Source organism: Ochotona princeps, chromosome 21 (assembly GCF_030435755.1).
Source record: "Ochotona princeps isolate mOchPri1 chromosome 21, mOchPri1.hap1, whole genome shotgun sequence".
Taxonomy (NCBI): Eukaryota; Metazoa; Chordata; class Mammalia; order Lagomorpha; family Ochotonidae; genus Ochotona; species Ochotona princeps.
In genome coordinates this window covers 6,218,971-6,237,600 of record NC_080852.1, presented here as the reverse complement: position 1 = coordinate 6,237,600, position 18,630 = coordinate 6,218,971, and the positions used below count along the sequence as shown (strand labels likewise).

The window sequence follows — 18,630 nt, the reverse complement described above, 5'->3', positions numbered from 1 at the left end:
ATGAAAGATAGCATAGCAACTTATTCACATGAAGATACCATAGAGTGACTGCTAGAACTAAGGGTATGTCAAGATGGCTCCACTTTTATTTGCACATATTGCAACTTTCTGGCATTAAGACAAGCAAAATAACTAATTTTCAAATAGTATGTGTTGTACACAAATAAATATACAATATTAAAGCAAGCCAAAGGCCAGGTATGGCAGATACTTGCTTTATATTAAATTTTAACAAACTCTCTAGTAAAGGGAATACATATTATTTCATAACGCATAATCTATGGCCTCAGATCAATAGATCTAGGGGTATGATCACATGAGAAGTGCATATGGGCCCCCAGTGCCTGCCCAGCTCCCACAAAAATGGCATGATGGACTGTCTGACATTGTAGCAGCTATGGGGTCAATGCAACTCTTCAGAATAAGGACTACGCCAAGAACCAAAGGGGGGCACATCCTGAGATTTGTGGGGCTATGTTAGCATTTCAGCAAAGAGCCAATTGCTTTAAAAAAAAAATCAGTTTATTTGAGGCATTCAGCGAGAGCTTGTATCCACAAGATCAGGCCAAGCTAAACTAGGAGCCAAGAATTTAATCCAGGACTCCCACGGGGACTTCTATCAAAAAGCATTCAGTATTTATACACAGAGCATCTTCAGAGTGTATGAGAAACATTTCATGTAAAACCAAAACAAATAGCATTATCATAATTTGGTTTCCCATTGGTAGAGAAAGGAAATGTTACAAAACATTTGCAAAATGGTCAGGCTTTATTTTCTAAAAGTTTGGCTCAATGCTTTTCCATAAAACAATAGTATAAGCCACACACATATGGTTATACAAGGGCATTCAGGGGACAGCAGGATTTGTGCACTGGGCTAGATTGCTACGTAGAATGCCTGCATCCCATTTGCAAGTGCCAGTTCAAGTCCTGGCTGCTCTGTTTTCAATGCAACTTCCTGCTAATGGACCTGGGAGGCAGCAGATGACATCCCAAGTACATGGGTCCCTGCCAGCCATACAGGAGAGTTGATGGAGTCTCTTGAACCCGGATTCAGCCTGAACCAGCCCCAGTTGTTACGGGCATTTGTGAAATGAACCACAGGATGCTAGACCTCTCTCTCTTTTCCTTTCTGAATGTCTCTCTCTGTCGTTCAGTCTTTGAACTAAATAAACACTTAAAAATAAATCTATTTTGTTGCCCCCCCCAAATTAACTACAAGAAAAGTTTTCCATGATAAACATTTTTCATGAGCTTTTTGAAGATTTTATATTCAAAAAGTTTAATAGAAACAAGGGAAAGCAATTCAAATATGTTACTTAAACAAGAATGTATTCGTCATTATATCTGCAACATCTAACTATATTAAAAAAAAGCTATGGGAATAGTTTATAATCTTAAATTTTTAAGATTAAGTTTTTTAAGATTAAAGTTTTAAGTCTATGAAACACTATGTTTGCGTTACCCTTGTAACATATTTCATGTCGAACTAGTCACTTTTCAAATCCCCAATAACCACAAGCAGCTAGAGGCTTAAAGTGTCTAATATGTCTAAGTAATTAATGAATAGGTAGTTAATTTGGAAAACAGAAAACTGGGATCTTTGATGACTCTTCGCCTATGGCCTAACCACCTTATTTCATTCCGGAAAATAAATTATTCAAGTAGTAAAGAGTGGTGATTCAAAAAGAGAAATACCATGTATTCTCTCTAATATAAGGAATCCATCATGCAAACTGGAATGTATTGTGGAAGAGGAGTGGAGACTACCATATCCAGATGTGAAGACACAACACAACATGCATTTCTGCTTCCACACAAAAGAAAGATTCCCAATGAAAATGTTGGATGTAGCTGGACAATGGCATGATGGACTGTCTGACATTGTAGCAGCTATGTCAGGGCACGCTGAAATAGCAGACTGATGGAACTGTAACTCCTTATGAAGAGTTGGGACATTATGGGAAAAATCAGCCAGGGGATGGAAAACAGGCGGAGCAGAATCCCAGACTATATAGAATTGTACGATAAATTTCAAAAATAAAATTTTTTTAAAGCGTGGTGATTAAAAAACAATGTTTTGATTTCTGAGATAACCATGTGGATTAAAAAGCGTTTAAACCCTTGGAGGCTCTTTCCTTGTCTCTCAGAAAATAATGACATTTCCCTGATTGTACTTTCATGAGTCCCACAGTGCATTTTCCGTAGCATCCGTACACAGTAAATGAGCTTTTCATTCAATGATACTGTCAATTTTAGCATCGTTATTATTGTTTTAACTCTTGTGTTCTTTCTAACTTCCTCTTAGCCCATCAGGAGGTTCTCTATCTCCTGCTTTCTACTTACGTCACTGCCTCTTTAAAGTTCTGGTTAGCATCTCAGTAAGCAATAATGTACCCTCAGGACCCAAAACAGCTAAGAGTATATTAAGGAATCCAGTTACATGAAGCACAGGTTACTGTCTGTTTTATTTACTGAATGTTATATACCAAAGATTTAGATGAGCTCAGCAGGCAATATTTACCTAGCAAATACAATCTGCTAATTGCTCATTCATCCTTTTTACAATTCTAATTTATGTGTTCCAATAAAAAATACTAGTCTTGATCTACTGAAATGATTTCTTTTTCTTCTTTTTAAGATTTATTTATTTTTATTGGAAAGTCAGATATACAGAGAGAAGGAGAGACAGAGAGATCTTCCATCCACTGATTCACTCTCCAAGTGGCAGCAATGACCAAAGCTGAGCTGAAGCAAAGCCAGGAGCCAGGAGCCAGGAGCTACTTCTGGGTCTCTCACATGGGTGCAGGGTCCCAGGGCTTTGAGTCATCCTCAATTGCTTTCCCAGGTCACAAGCAGGGAGCTAGAAAGGAAGTCGAGCTGCCGGGACACAAACCTGTGCCCATATGGAATCCTGGCACATGCAAGGTGAGGACTTTAGCCACTAGGCTACCATGCCTGGTCCCTGAAGTGATTCCTAGTTTAGAAAATTCTCTTTCTGATGTGATACCAGGTCTTCTTCTCATCTTTTTCACACTTTTTTTTTTTTTTTTTTTTTTTGCAGTGTGAAATCAGGGGCAGGGGTGGATAGAGGATTTCACACTTACTCCATTTGGAAATACCATGTTCCTACCTTCAAAATACATTCAAAGCTTGACCATAAACCTTGCTCCCCCTTGGCATGAGCCACACCATCCCTTGCTGGATGACTGCATTATCTCACTGGTGGCCTGCTTGCTTTCCTGTTCCTCTGCTATCAATTTGCAACACAGCCACCTGTCGGATACTTTAAAAACATCAAAAATAAGCCGGATCTTATCACCTCTCTGCTCAAACCATGCTGTGGCTCCTGGGGGAATTCAGTGTAAACATTCAAAATATTTCCATTGATTTACAAAGTCCTTCGTTCTCTGCTGTGTCCTTTCCCACACTACCTCTCGGCTCTCATCTGTTCTTTCCCACAGCTTATCCTCATGCAACTGGGCTGGCTTTCTTTTTCCTGGACACTGACCATATCATGCGTTAGAATCTTCGCAGAGCTGATGACTCTGCCTGGAGCCGTCTTCCCTAAATATCCACAAGGTCAACACACTGACCTCTAAGTCTCAGCTCAAATGCCACCTTGTTAATGAGGACTAACCTGATGACCTCCCTTAAAATAGCAGCCCACATCCCAGTGCTCCGCAACGCTCCTCCTGGTTCTGCTGCCCCTGCCACAGCAGATCACCTTCAAAGTCCATGTCATCATCCACCCCATGGGACAAAATGGAAAGCCTGCAGGTGGACAGACCTCGGCCATTCCTCACGGCAAACAATGTGCGGCACGTAACAGACACTGGAGAGTTATTTAAGAATGACGGCAGTCTAGCATTTTTGAGGGAAAACACAGTCAAGTTCATCCCAGGATAGATTCCTAGCCAGAAATTACTATTTGCTTCTTTGTTGCAGAGGAAATCTGCAGAGTCAAAACAACAGAAGAAAATGAAAGTGGGGAAAAAAACGTATACAAAATAACCAAAGCTTAAATTCAAAAAGCTTAGAGAAAGCAGTCATGCGGCATCTGCTGCACTTAATGAGTTTGTATCTTTTGTTAAATACTTCTCTGAGCAACTGAACTTACACAATGGATTTTATTTGCCATTGATTAATATCTAAGATTTATGGGATCTTTCTGACATCGGGAACAGTTTTTAATTTTAATACACATAAAATGACCCAATATTTCTTAATACAACATCACACTCACAAAGCAGCCTTTTATTCTAAATTGAGCATAGACCCAAAAGGAGTCTACCATGCAGTACATGAAGCGTAGAACATAATAAAACCTCTGTAAAATTCTAATAGCAGCCAAGATTTTTCCCATAATATAATTATGAGAATTATCAACCCCCTGCACGATATGCTACCTTTATCATATACAAACTCATCCACTGCTTCTTTTCAAACCCTTGAAGCTGTCGTATCACCGTTCCCAGGGAATCAAGTTGACCTTCCCATTTCTTAAGGATGCTTTTTTACACTTTAGAAAAACAGACATTGCGTTTCCCAGAAATTTGTTCATCAATATGTAAACATCTCTGAAAAGCACTGAAACACAGTCGAAACAACTTGCGCAGTGTAAAATAACAACTACAAATCACGAGCGTCTGAGCAACTGACCTCATGTTCCTCAGTTCTGAGTATCTTTCCAACTCATTGTAGCTTTCAAGATGGTGTCTAGAAAAGCGAGATGACGAACAGCTCACTGTGCTATGGTGTACTACCTAGCATTTGCATTCTCTACTAAAGCATAGCAAATTCGAAAGTTCTAAGTGAAGAATCCAAGAAGAAATGGCTTCGGCTTTGATAACTGTAGCCCATTGGAAAAGGCAAAAATTCATTAATAACTAGTAATTTTCTCCCCAGTATCACATGATTAGCAAGTAAAGACACTTTCTGAAACAAAACTGAAGCATCACTGTAAAAAGTGTTTTAAAAATCCTTTATTTTAAAAGATGAAAGCTGGAATCTCTAATCCATTGCTGATTGGGTATTTTGGTTATGTACAGTCTGTTAAACACCTGAAGATTAGAAATTTGACTCTTACAGCAGTTCAAGGTTTTGTCAGAACCCAACCCGAATATATTCATCTGTATAAATGTTTCACTGCGTTCATTCTATGGCAATTTCTTTAGAAAGAAATAAAAAAAAATAGTTCTCTTAAACATCAAAAAGAAACTGCATTTATGTAGAAAATTGACCTCTTATTAGTAAGGAAAGAAAATCTAATTTTTTGGGGGGGAGGGGAGAGATATTGGTTTCTATAACTTACTTTAAAATGAGCTAGTTAAAAATAAGTGGGTGAAACCAATGCTTTGTGTCTACACCAAGTCTCTCTGATCACTGTGCAGAGACACTGCACTTTCTACAAAGCGAGTCTGTGGGAAGCTTGTATGGAGTAAGTCCATCGCTGTCATTTTTTTTCCAACAGTACATACTCACTTCACCCCTCCGTGCCATGCTTTGATAATTCATGTAACGTTCCATACATGTCCATGACTATTATAACGGCTCTGGAGTCCGTGTGTTCTGACATTACCACTGTAACGGTTTGGGAGTACCACGAACTCTACCCAGGTAAGGCCGCAAATGATCCACATGCCTGACTGCTCTGCTGATTAGCCATTTCCACCTCCCTCAGCCACTTTTGGCTTCCCTATTTTCTGACACAGAACAAGATGGAAATTAAAGCAACTTCCCTACGATTGTCTCTAAGTGTTGGAGTGCGAGTCGCAGCTCCTAACAAACCCAGAGATGATGAAACTTCTGGAGAAGGAGTACCTATTGCTGATAAAGAGAAGTTTGGGTAGCCTGGATAGAAGATGAATCATCCACAACAACTGCCTTCAGCCAAAACCTAATTCACAGCCCTCACTCTCTTCAGCGCTCTGAAGCTTGAGAGAGGTGACGAAGCGGCAGAAGAAGTGGTGAACGCTGGCAAATGTTGCTCCTGAAGTTGAAGGAATGAAGTCATCTCCACGGATAAAAAGCAGATGATGAAGTGGCCGATGCTGCCATAGAGACTACAGCAAATCAAATGGGAATCCAGCTAAGGAAATGAACGAAGGCGGCTCAACCAACAACGGATTTGTAACATGGATGAGCCAGCCAGCTACTGAAAGAATACGGCCACCAAGAGAAGCCAATGTCTAGTTTCAAAGGTCTAGCTCAAAGGTCAAGTTGACCATCCTGTTAGAGGCGACCGAAGCGGGTAGCCTTTCGCTGAACCCAACACTCATTTGCCATCATGAAAAATCCTAGGCTCCTTAAAATCCATGCTAAATCTACTCTACCTAGGCCTCGGAGATGCAGTAATAAAGCCTGTATCACATGTGTTTACAACACGGCTTAGTAAATATGTCAAGTCCAATGCTGAGACCCACGGCTCAAGATAACAACGCACCTGGGTCACCCAAGAGACATGACAGAGAAGTAGAGCAAGATTAATGTTGTTGGTTTCATGGCTGCTAACACAAGGAGCATGCTGGTCAAAAAGTCACCCGGATTTCAAGTCTTATTCTCGAAAACACACATTCTGTAAGGTACTGAATGGGCACAGGAACTTGAAAAACTTCTGTAAAGAACTCACCCTTGTCAATGCCATTAAACACAATGGTAATTCATGGAAAAAAAAAAAGGTCAAAAAGCAGTAGACACAGGACTTGGCAGAGATGGCTTCCAACCCTCATGGATGATTCTGAAAGACTCAGGGTACCAGGGGAAGAATTAACTGCCATGAAAATTAGAATCAGAAGTGCAGCCTGCAGATGGGACTGAATTATTGCCACCCACGGATCAAGCTTTACGGCATGTAGACTTGCTGCCCACAGACAAGGAAAGAAAACAGTGTCTGGAGACAGAGTCCACTTCCGGTGAACACGGTTCAAGTCACAGAGAATTTATTCTTCCTGTTACACTTTAATGTTAATTTTCTTTCACTCCACATATTTGGATAGTAGTCCAGTGTGATAATTCAGTACACACGTGTTCAATACATGATGATCAAATCGCCTTAGCACGTCCATCTTGTTGAACTCTTTAAAAATTTCATTAACAGTTAATAACTCAACGTATTTATACGGTGCAACGTGATAGTTCCATAAATGGAAATCCTGTGTACTGATCAAATCAGATGAATTAACCTTTCCCTCTCCTTATTATTTTGTGTTTGAAGCCATCAGGCTCTTCTCTCTTATTTTTTTTTCCCACAAAATCATAATGATTTATTGTGAACTGCAGCCACCCTACCACACTATAGACCACTAGCACTTGTTACCTCTATGGGAACATTTTAGTTGCCACCATCCAACCTGCTTCTATGTTCCTAGCCACGATCACCATGGTAGCGTCATGTCAATACTTCTCAGCATCCAAGTAAGAACGTGCAGTATTTGTGTTCTGTGTCCTGCTTATTTTACTTAACATAATGTCCTCCAGTTCCATCCACTTGGCCTCAGAGGACAATATTTCTTTCTTTCTTTGCGGGTGGATACCTTGACGTGTGCTCATTCAATCTTTTCCTTATTCAGTTATCTACTGATGAGCATCCAAGCTGACTCCCTATGTTGACTACTAAGAATACAACTGCAATAAAGACATGAACGCAGGTATCTCTTTGATACAACAATTTAATCATTTTGGATGCGTTCCCAGCAGTGGACTTGTCAGATCATGAGGGAGCTCTATTTTTAGTTTCCTGAGCAGTCTCCATACCGCTAAGAATGCATTTAGATTATTACATAAAAATGGCAACAGGGTTTGAGAAGATTGACGCCAATTTTGAAAGCAGTTCTGCTGTGGGTAGCACGCTATCAGACAGCATCACGTGCCTCATGGGGGGAGAAGTCAATCAATACAGCAAACACCACGTTACCTTCTTCTCAGAAATCGCCACAACCACCCTGCAATTCAAACGCCACCAAAGAGGTTTCAGACCCAACAGCAGGCAGTTTCTCAGTCACTGAATTTTTCTTTTAGCAATAAAGTATTATTTAATTAAGATGGATGCCTTCTCCTAGACATGGTATCATCGTCCACTTAGTAGATTATAATACAATATGAATGTATCTTTTTTTGTGAACTAAGAAACCAAAACCTCCATATTCCTCGCTTACTGAAATATTCACTTTAATGCAGTGGCCTGGAGCCAAACCCACAATATCTGCAGACAGCATGCAGTATTTAGACCTAACTGTACATATGCAAGCCTTCGCTCTATTCTGTTCTTCAACTTTTTTACATGCCCAGAAAGCGATCAATGAAATAAACATAAAACTAGCTGAAAACAGACTAACTCCTTAAAACCCTTGTGTTCACTCACTCCTTCAGAAAACAAGATGAATAAACAGAAAACAAACATATGAGGCGATTTCTAATAGATGCTTTTCCATAGTACAAAGCTGAGAAGTTTTTCATTTCCTTTGTGCTCTAAATTTCAAATTGCAAAAACATCATGAAGTCTGACTTCATTATTTGCTAAAAGAAAACCAGGTACCATATTTTAAGATAGGACAGGAAAATACTGTCATACTTTAACATGTATATTAAATCTCTCTGATACCCTCTCCACTCTCAGCTTCTTTTGGCCAATATTATTATGAATGAACAATCTCCAATGTGTGTTGCTACATTGATAATACTTGTCATAAGGCAGCAGTAGCTGTGTAGGGTCAGGCTTCATTATGTTTTCCATGGAAGTAAATGGCTCACAAATTTAGGAAGGAGCTCCACAAACATCCCAGTGTCAGAAATTTAAAAAAAAAAAATGTAAATTTTTTTCTGTTCCCTTTACAACAGGTAGAGTTTTCTTTCAACATTTCAAAATTAGTTAAACACATGATCCAAGAATAGCACCAACTTCACCTTAGAAAATACAGCTTATTGTTACCTCCTAGGCAGCCAACGACTGAGAGCAGGATCAACTGTTTCCATGACAACACCATCTTTAATTGCCAACAGCAAGAGTAACTCTTGTCCAGTCTCCGATGAATAGAAAGCTTTGTCTTCAGGTAAATCCTTTAATCTGTAAAATATATGTACAAAGAAGTTAGACTTTAAAACAGGCAGCTGCTTTCAGTGAAGAGATTGACATTCTTCTGGAAATTCTATCACTCATGGACACTCAGAATTTTCCCATTAAACAGGCTGAATATACAAACAGTTTGTATACAATTGCAACAAATAAAATATTAACCTGAAATCCAAACTTTTCCCATTTTCTTCAGTGATGACATTGTAGTAAAACTAAGAGTCAAAAAAAAAAGCAGATATTTTGAAATGCTGCTTTTCATCGTTCCTAAATCTCTAAGAGGGCATACGAACCATAAACACCATCATCAATGTCCTCCTTAAGTATATGTAAACTTTGACAACTGTGAAGTTCTGAGTAAACACACGCTTCACCAAGACAGGTAAAAAAATGTGAGTGATAGCAACTGTTATTTCTGAAACTCTTACAAAACATAACTATGTTCTTCTTTGCCCTCCTGAATGTTCACAAACTTCAGTGTGCTGATTGAAATGAAATTTCGTGAAACCACTGAGTTGCTTACAGGGGCCCCCTGGAAACGAACGAAGCTGCAGGTCAGTGATCAAGTAGGCTGGAGAGGCACAGGCAAAAGCAGAGCAGCTTCTGTTGATCATTGAAACTCAACTGGTTGCAGGCAGGGGAACTGGGGCTGTTCAAGTGTGCTACTGTAGCAAGGGCAGTGGAACAGCTCTAACTCAGCAGGTGTTCTTGCCAAGCCAAGAGAAAGCGCAGGCTCTTTCAGATGCTGCTTCTCAACAGTGTTTTCCGACATGTGGTATATTCAATCAGATATGAAGTGTGGCCCAAATAATAATTACTTCAACAGTGAAAATATGACAACATGCCAATAACGCACTTGAAATAATGCTTGAAAGCAATCATTCCTATAATAATGTCCTTAGGTAACTGCAAGCTAACCTAAGTTCTTGGGTTGAGAGGAAGAGGTAGAGTGGCAGCCAGAAGGGCAGGAACTAGCCACAGGTATCAGTAAGTTTATGAGAACCCAGAGCAAGCTGAAACACAACTGAAATACAACAGAATTTCAGGTTAGCACCATCCTGGGATACGAATTTCCTCTCAAGACCCTGGTTCCTATAGCCCACCTGTGTCTTAGATGCCCGTAGCACACACTGCAGAAGGAATTTAGTCAAAGACAGAGGAGTGAGATAGGGAACAAAGGCAGGCGGTGGAGAGCAGGATCTCTAGTCAGCTTTCACCGTGGGTGACTGAGGAAGCCCCAAGAAGTCCAGTTCCACATGAAAATCACCCCCCAGAGTCATCCATGAGTTCCCCTTCCCAAGAGACAAGACAGCCGGTCGATTTCATCACGATTTGAGACTTACTACCCAGGGAGTATTCATTCCATCCAAGGATTCTAACCCCCTCCCAGACACAGCAGAGGGCTCCAGATGCCTAAACCAGAAACACGTGTGCCGGGCATTGAGAGCGGGGAGGGCCGCAGCAGTGAAGGCAAGAGGGTGTGGAGTGAAGCCCTAGGACATACAGGAGGCAGAGGTATGTCTGAAGTTGTGTCTAGCATCAGCGCCAAGGTGAGAGATGGCCAAATGTACTGAATCATCCAGGCACACAGAGCAGGGGAGGACCGTCCACCTCCATCAGTGAGGACACAGCCACAGTGATGACACAGGTTCCGGCGTTTGATTTTCCCCACTTGGAACAAGGGCTCACAGACACCTCTCTTCCCTCCTGTATGTCTGGCTCAATCAGCAGCACATCGTATGTCCATAGTCATTTCCCACTGCTAACTGAAATGATTACTGAAATCACCGTGGATGAGATTTAAATTATAACTGAGAGGCAGGTAAGAAAACTGCAGGCCAGAAGTCACAAGAAAAGTCACACACACACACACACACACACACACACTCAAAAATAACCCCAGGTAGAGCTGCAGAGGCATTGTAGAAGGCCAAGAATTATTTTAAATATTAGAATATTAGAATATTTATTGGAATATTTAAATATTAGAATATTTTAAATATTCTAATAAAACGCAATGCCAAGCAATCCTAAGGACCACGGGAAACATAAGATGTGTTCATACAACACAGGGGATATCATGACAACGTCTGCTAGTGTCTGGAAATGAAGGCTCAGGTGCCACGAAGGCTTAAGAAGTACGAAAAATGAACTGGTAGGTCCTCGCTTGGCAAACCCAGAGCTCTTCAACACTACCCCACAAAGAACTCAGTAATACCAAAGCAGCAGATTTAAGAAGAATTTATAGTTGGGGATGGCAGACAAGGAAGTCCAAGAATCCAACAGCATCACCATCAGCAGCACTATTGTCATCATGACCATCCAAAAGCTATCAAATAAATGTGAAGCTTTGTTCTACGGCAGAGAGAACAAAATACATTGTCTGCGTTCTAACGCAGTAATGGGGACAATGTTATCAACTTCTAGAAACAGATCTGACAGCAGCACCATAGCGCACTCTAATTTTCCCTACACTCTTGTTTATGGTAGGCCTTAAGCAATGATTTACCGTCCTTTAAGAACAGTGGAAAAAGTCAACTTGGAAGACCAAGCCGTTGCACTGGATAGCAAATGAGGGAAGAGCATTTATCTTGCAACCAAATGGTAAGTCACGGCGCAGGATCTGGGCACCGCTGGAAATCATTGCAGGAAAGGTAAGAAAGTCCAATGAAGGTGACAGCTTGAAAAATGGTACTTTCTCAACAATGCATTGCCAAAGTAATATGCATAGCAAGTACATTTCAAAAGTACAAATGTGGCTCCAGCATGGTGGGACGGGGGGCGAGGGGGGTTGGAGCCACCATCCCATACGGAAGTGGCCGGGATCCAATCCTGCTTCCACTTCCCATTGACATGCCTGTTCATGCATCCTGGGAGGTGGCAGATGAAGGCTCAAATATTTAAGACCCTGTCCCCCCAGTGGGAGATGCGGATGGAATTCCTGCCTCCTAGAATGAACCAGGTCCAGAGCCCGCTGCTACAGGCATCAGCAGAGTAAATCAGCAGATGAACTATTTCTCTCACTCTCTCTCATCCTCCTTCCCTGTCCCTCACTTTATCAAATACACAGTCTAAACGAAGTTCGAACGTTTTCAAAGCCTCCTGCACTTCAGAAATCTGTGTTGCGCCCCTCTGAGGTACTGAAGTTACCGTGACAGAGATGCTGGTAGGGTTATCAGATGGATGACTGTGTCCTCAGATAATGACAACCTACTCCAAGGATTATAATTGCCTGCAAACTGCCCACTGTGAAAGGCCCCATAGCAAGCACAAGTTTCTACCAAAGCCTACATCAGAATAATCCTCGGATCAGGCGCGGTAGCCTAGCGGCTAAAGTCCTCGCCTTGAAAGCGCCAGGATCCCATATGGGCGCCGGTTCTAATCCTGGCAGCCACACTTGCCATCCAGCTCCTTGCTTATGGCCTGGGGAAGTAGCTAAGGATGGCCCAAAGATTTGGGACCCTGCACCCACGTGGGAGACCTGGAATAAGCTCCTGGCTCCTGGCTTTGGATTGGCTCCGCTCCAGCCATTGTGGTCGCTTGGGGAGTGAATCACTGGACAGAAGATCTTCCTCTCTGTCTCTTCTCCTCTCTATATATCTGCCTTTCAGGTAAAAATAAATAAATCTTTAAAAAAAAAAAAGAATAATCCTCATGAGAAATGTCAGGATAAGTTCCTGAGAGGGAACATTGCGAAGCGAAGGCAGAACTCTCCCAGGAAGAGAACGGACTTGGAACAAACTCAGTAACAGGTGAATTGTCATGGCCTTGACCCTCCTGCAGCAGCCACCATCTGATCTGTCAGCCTGTCTCAAACCTAGGTTTTCTGATCTGGGATGCAATTACCCTAACGGGTATCTTAACCACCAGCCTAATACCCACCTCTGGCCTCTAGTCTCTTGCAGGTGACTGGTTCCCCTGTCTTCCTGTTGACTGAATACCTTGACAGCCACCACAGGGCATAGGAATCAAATACGCCAAGTTCCTGTTGTTTAAATACTCCCAGCTTTCTGCGAGAAAGGCAAGATGATCAAGATGACATGCAATCACCCCAGTCCAGCTGACTGCAGACCACGTGCTTGATTCAGGAATATTAGTCCAAGTTCTTAGAAGAGTCACAAGCACATGAACTAGGGAACTGACTTCATCACATTTGCAATACACATTCATGTTAGACACACTATAATCTCTGATTAAAAGATTGTAAAAGAAAACACTTTACAACAGTCTAAGTTTCCTGTGAGGCACAAATTCACAGGGATAAGGATTTAGACAGGGCTAGTACTACGGCATTGTACGTTAAGCTTCCAGCTGTGGTGCCAGCATCCCATATAGGCACTGGTTTGGGTTTCTCTCCCAGCTGCTTATGGCTTGCGAAACAGCAAATGACTGCTCAAGTCCTTGGGCCCTTTCACCCACATGTGAGAGACCTGGAAGAGGCTCCTGGCTCCAGGCTTAGGATCTGCTCAGCTTCAGCCACTGCAACCATTTGGAGAGTGAACCAGTGGATGGATGGAAGACATCACGGTCTCTCCTCTCTGCAACTCTACCTTTCAAATCAAAATAACATATATCTTTTTTTAAAAAAAAGAATTCAGACTGTACGTGGTAAGCTATCTGCTTTAAGAGATTAGTACTCAAATATTCTAATGTTCATATATAGCTACACACACATAGCACATCTTATAAAATTTGATAAGAAATTTCATGGAGGAAGAATTTTTCAACTCTTAGGTTATCTTCAATTAATTTGAAAAGCAGGGAGATGGACACAGAAAGTGAGAGAGAGAGAAAGAGGGGGGGAGAAAGAGGGAGAGAGAGAAACAGAGGAAAAGAAACAGGGAGGGTGAGAGAGAGAGGAAGAGAAAAAGAGAGACCTTTCCTGTGCTGAAGCACCCCAAGTGCTCACAACAGCCAGAGCTGCAGTGAGGAATCAGGAACTCAGAGTCCCAAGGTGGGTGTCCGGGGCCTCTTTGGGTGTGCACTAGCAGGAAGCTGGAATCAGAAGTGCAGCCAGGGCTCAGACCACAATCTGATGTACAAGGCAAGCAACCTCAGGTAGTAGCTTCACTGCTGTGCCAGGAAGATGTATGTTGTTTGTATATTTTTTTTAAGCGTGTCGCTTATTTTTAGTCCATGTTAAAGTAGGGCGTTGACTCTTTAAATAATGAAAGTAATTAACAGAATCATGATTTGACTTCTCAGCACGGCCAAGTATTGTCGGGGAGAGAAGGCGTGCATTAACGCTCTTCCCCCGTTTCTGAAATCACAAAGCGAAAGCAAACACAGAGGAGGCCACTGAAGCAAGACAAATACAATCAAAATGTCATCTGCTACAGGAAGAATATTCTGCTATTCACCGAGTGTTTCCAACCCAGGAAAAAAATAGATACCCTGTCAAATTCTCCCTGCTAATAGACGTTTGCATTTGAGGGCTAAAGCTTAATATATTCACAACACGTTTTTCTTGGAGGTCTTTAAATAGCCCCCAAATTTAGTAGATATTGACAACTGTAATTCTTAATGTCAGTTGAGCTAAAAACTGCTAGACCTTGGACTTGAAACATAAACGCTCTAAATAGTTGTTCCTGGTTGTTCTAAAATGAGGGAGAGACCATTTGTGGCTTTTGTCATATACTTTACAAAATTGCTACGAAGACTGTGGATCATGAAATATTAATATGCATATAATCTTTTAAATGTATACAGACAACTTTGAATGCAGCCTTGGCAAGTGTTCAAAGTTAGATTTCTGTGTTTGAGAAGTTTAGGTGTGAGAATCATGTGGCTTCCTTTCCATCAGTGTAACAGGTACCTAACAAGCATTTTTTTTTCCTCCAAAGGAAATAATCCCACCGCAATTTTGTCTCCAAGACTTACTTAACACACCGCCACTTCTCACATCTTCAGGAAGCTGCCTCTGATTTCAACCTTTCAGAAACAATTTCTGTTGATGAAGATACACTGCTCCCAACCCTTGCCCAATTAAAAAAAAAATGAAATACGCCTGAAACTTCCAAAGCAGGGAAATAGTTATGAATGAGGAAGAAGTTTGAGATCCATAACTCACACTCTCGGGATCTTCTAGAAATTTTATGAACACACTTGCCACAGTAGGCAACCACAGTATTGCAACAGTTTGCAAACAGATGCGTATACCAAACTTGATGCCTGGATAGATGAAGCATTCCGCCAGAAGAAAAATCAGGCATGGTTTACCCACTTTGTTTACATTTGCAATCACAATCAGCTGTAATCAATCATTCACTCACGGACTGCGCACCTTCCAGACACTCACTTCTGCCTACTAACCCCGCCACCTTCCTGCAGAAACCAGCCCAGCAGAGGATGAAAGGAACATGAGCCCTGGGATCCCCGTCCAAGATTCTTGATAACTTCACTCCTCCCTGCCTGCAGTTGAGCGGAGTTCAGCAGGGATGAATCAAGGGCCCAGCCTGATCTCACCTCCCACACCAGCAGTTACATGTATATACATGTAATATACATGTAGATGTTGGCCTGCGCATACATTTGAGATCTATTTCCTGCTTCTTTTTTCATGCAGAAGAGAAGAATTTCATGAAAATGGAAATAGATTTAATAGATTTAAATTATGCAAATTGAAAAGAAAGTAAAACTGTTGAAAACGTTTGAGAAGTCTTGAAAGGCTTGACAAAAAGGCTGACACTGTCGGATGGCTCTTGTATAATAAAGGATGTTAAGTGGATATCTTGTTACCTTTTGCCTCTGGTCTTCCGGCAATCAGAAGACAGCCTGGTCTCACACCGGACTGTTGGACACCATAGCAGGTGGGTCTGCAGTATGAACCTACAGCCAGAACAATCTCACATTCCTTGTGTTGGTTTCCCAGCCTCTTGGCTTTGTTCCCAACTCAGAGATCTTCTGTGATGTGACCAAACTGAATGAGGCAGGTCAGAAAAAACACCACAGCACAAGTTCATTTTTCCCCAAGTTCCACTAGTCCTATCCAAGCACCACCTAAAAGGAGAAGACCACCAAGCACGCCAACCCATAAGAGCTTCCAGCTCTTAGTATACTGGCACCCACATGGCTTCTGCCAGAGCGGGCAGCCTTACCAATAGCTCTGCAAACACCAATGAGCATGCTTCCACAGACAATAGTGACACATGGCTGCAGGGTTCAAAGCAAGATTTCTGTTTTTAGAGCAAGGTAAAGTTGCAGAATTTTCAAAGTAAATGGAAAGCCCCGAGAAAGAATAGCACTACCCAATGTGTGCACAAGGTCGCCATGCCTTAAAGTACTCTTCTGGGATTTCTGTTTTCTTTCTTCTTTTTTTCTTTTTGTTTTTAAATCATGTTACCCTTGAAAAGAACCTTCATATAGAAGATGGACCAGATGTATGGGTTCTACCACATTTGATCTTGAATGGAACACACGCAACTTCTACAAAACAGCCTTGTCCTTGAGGTTTGCAAATTCAACCGGGAACAAAATGAACCAAGACAACTTTCCAAAATTATAAGCGCTACATAAAGTGTGCTTTCCCTCATCCTCAATGGGAAATTATTCCAGACCGTATTACCTGGAAATGAGGAAGAATATTCATTTATTAAGTTTGCTTAACAAGACTGCTTAACCCCAAATACAGGTTATGCATCCCTAGCCCACAAATCAAATACCTAAAGCTTTTTGAGCTCTGATGTCATAGGTAAAAAAAAAAAAATTCCACAACCAACCACATGCCACAGGTCACAGTCAAAATGTAAGTATATTAGAAATCCTGAATCAATTCACCTTCAGGTTATGTGTACAAAATATCTATGACACATAAATGTATTTTCTGTTTTGACCGGATTCCACTCCCAAGATAACTAACTATGTATGTGTAAATACTGCAAAACCTGGAAAATTATGAAATGTACTACACTCCTGGGACCAAGCATTTCTGAAAAGCAAGACTTATCCACACTCATTAGATTTTAAAAACAGTTTATGGCCCGGTGGCGTGGCCTAGTGGCTAAAGTCCTCGCCTTGAACGCCCTGGGATCCCATATGGGCGCCGGTTCTAATCCCGGCAGCTCTACTTCCCATCCAGCTCCCTGCTTGTGGCCTGGGAAAGCAGTCGAGGACGGTCCAAAGCCTTGGGACTGTGCACCAATGTGGGAGACCCGGAAGAGATTCCCGGTTCCCGGCTTCGGATCGGCACAGTACCGGCTGTTGCAGTCACTTGGGGAGTGAATCATCGGACAGAAGATCTTTCTCTCTGTCTCTCCTCCTCTCTGTATATCTGCCTTTCCAATAAAATAAATAAATCTTAAAAAAAAACGGTTTAACAACATAACATAATATGATTTTTTACAGCAAAAAAAAAAACCCTTTCACAATAGATATAGCCAACTTTGATTACCATGAAAGGATTAAAAAGTATATGGCAAGACTGAATTAAAAGATGTTTATCTTGAAATGCATGCAACTTTTTTCAATAACATCCATTTTCTATGAACTTTTGAAAGAGTGCTCAAAATAACCACTAGCTTTTAAAAGAATGCTCATAGCATAGGAACACTCCTTTTAGCATAAACAGATCTTATTTACTGATTCTGTGACAGGTAGAGAGACAAAGAGATCTCCCAGCCGCTGGCTCATTCCTCCACCACAAATGCCAGAACAGGCCGAAGCCAGGATCCGGGGAGTCCACTGCTGTCTTGCCCCTGGGTGGCAGGCACTTTCATCAGCAGAGAGCTGCAGTGGAAGTAGCTTAGCTAAGATTCTAGCGGGCACTCTGACTCGGGATGTGCATGTCCTAAACAACAGCTTCACTTGCAGCTCCATTGGGCCTGCCCCAGGCACTACTTCTTGAGAACTGGTAGTATTCCAGGCTAAGAACTATGCATATATTAGTCTACTCAAATCTTCACAACCACCCCTGATGCCCATTCTATTATCAACTCCATTTTCCAGATAAAGAAACAGAAACACAAAACGGCTTACACAATAACCAAGAATACAAGCGGTGTGCTTTTTAACCTTTAAACATAATAGGTCTCAAATAATAGGTCTCAAGCAATTAGATCGGGGAAACACGAAACGTAGACTGATATTTCACGTACTGGGAAGGTCTGTATTAATTGCTGATTGAAAGCAGTCACAGAAGTGGTGATGGTGACATTTCAGGAGCCTTTTCTGTAGATGGGCAAGGCTGGCCTCTTTCTGTCAACACGTGTGCGGCTTCACTTTGATCACACGCACCATGGCAATGCACCATCCCCATGGGAGGCTCCTTCCAAAAGTTCAGGGGAATATGAAACTGACAAGTGTTGGGATGCAGCAAAGTTTTCAAATATGTCTATTTTCATGATACGCATTTTTCATGAACTTTTGAAAGACCCTTCACGCTAGGTACCAACGTAAAAGCACGCTGCAACCTCACTGGAATTGGACCAAAATTTCTCAGAGATATGCCAGATCTTCAATACAGTATGTTTCTGTGCAGAGGCAAAATTGATGACACACATAGACACGTACAACTGTACAGAATAACTCTGAGAAGAGCTCTGAAGACTGCAGGAAACTATGGA

The 18,630-nt window shown here is 41.6% G+C and overlaps 1 protein-coding gene across 1 annotated transcript in view; it reads right to left on the bottom strand.

Moving 5' to 3' along the window:
* The window catches only part of CNTN3 (contactin 3), a 283,223-nt gene extending 274,162 nt beyond the window's left edge, over nucleotides 1–9,061 (bottom strand). The window contains exon 1 of the mRNA XM_004581629.3: nucleotides 8,930–9,061. Within this exon, the coding sequence (XP_004581686.2) occupies nucleotides 8,930–8,984 (55 nt within the window). The 5' untranslated portion in view covers nucleotides 8,985–9,061. The remainder of the gene's footprint in view (nucleotides 1–8,929) is intronic.
* Between the last annotated feature and the right edge of the window lie 9,569 nt (nucleotides 9,062–18,630).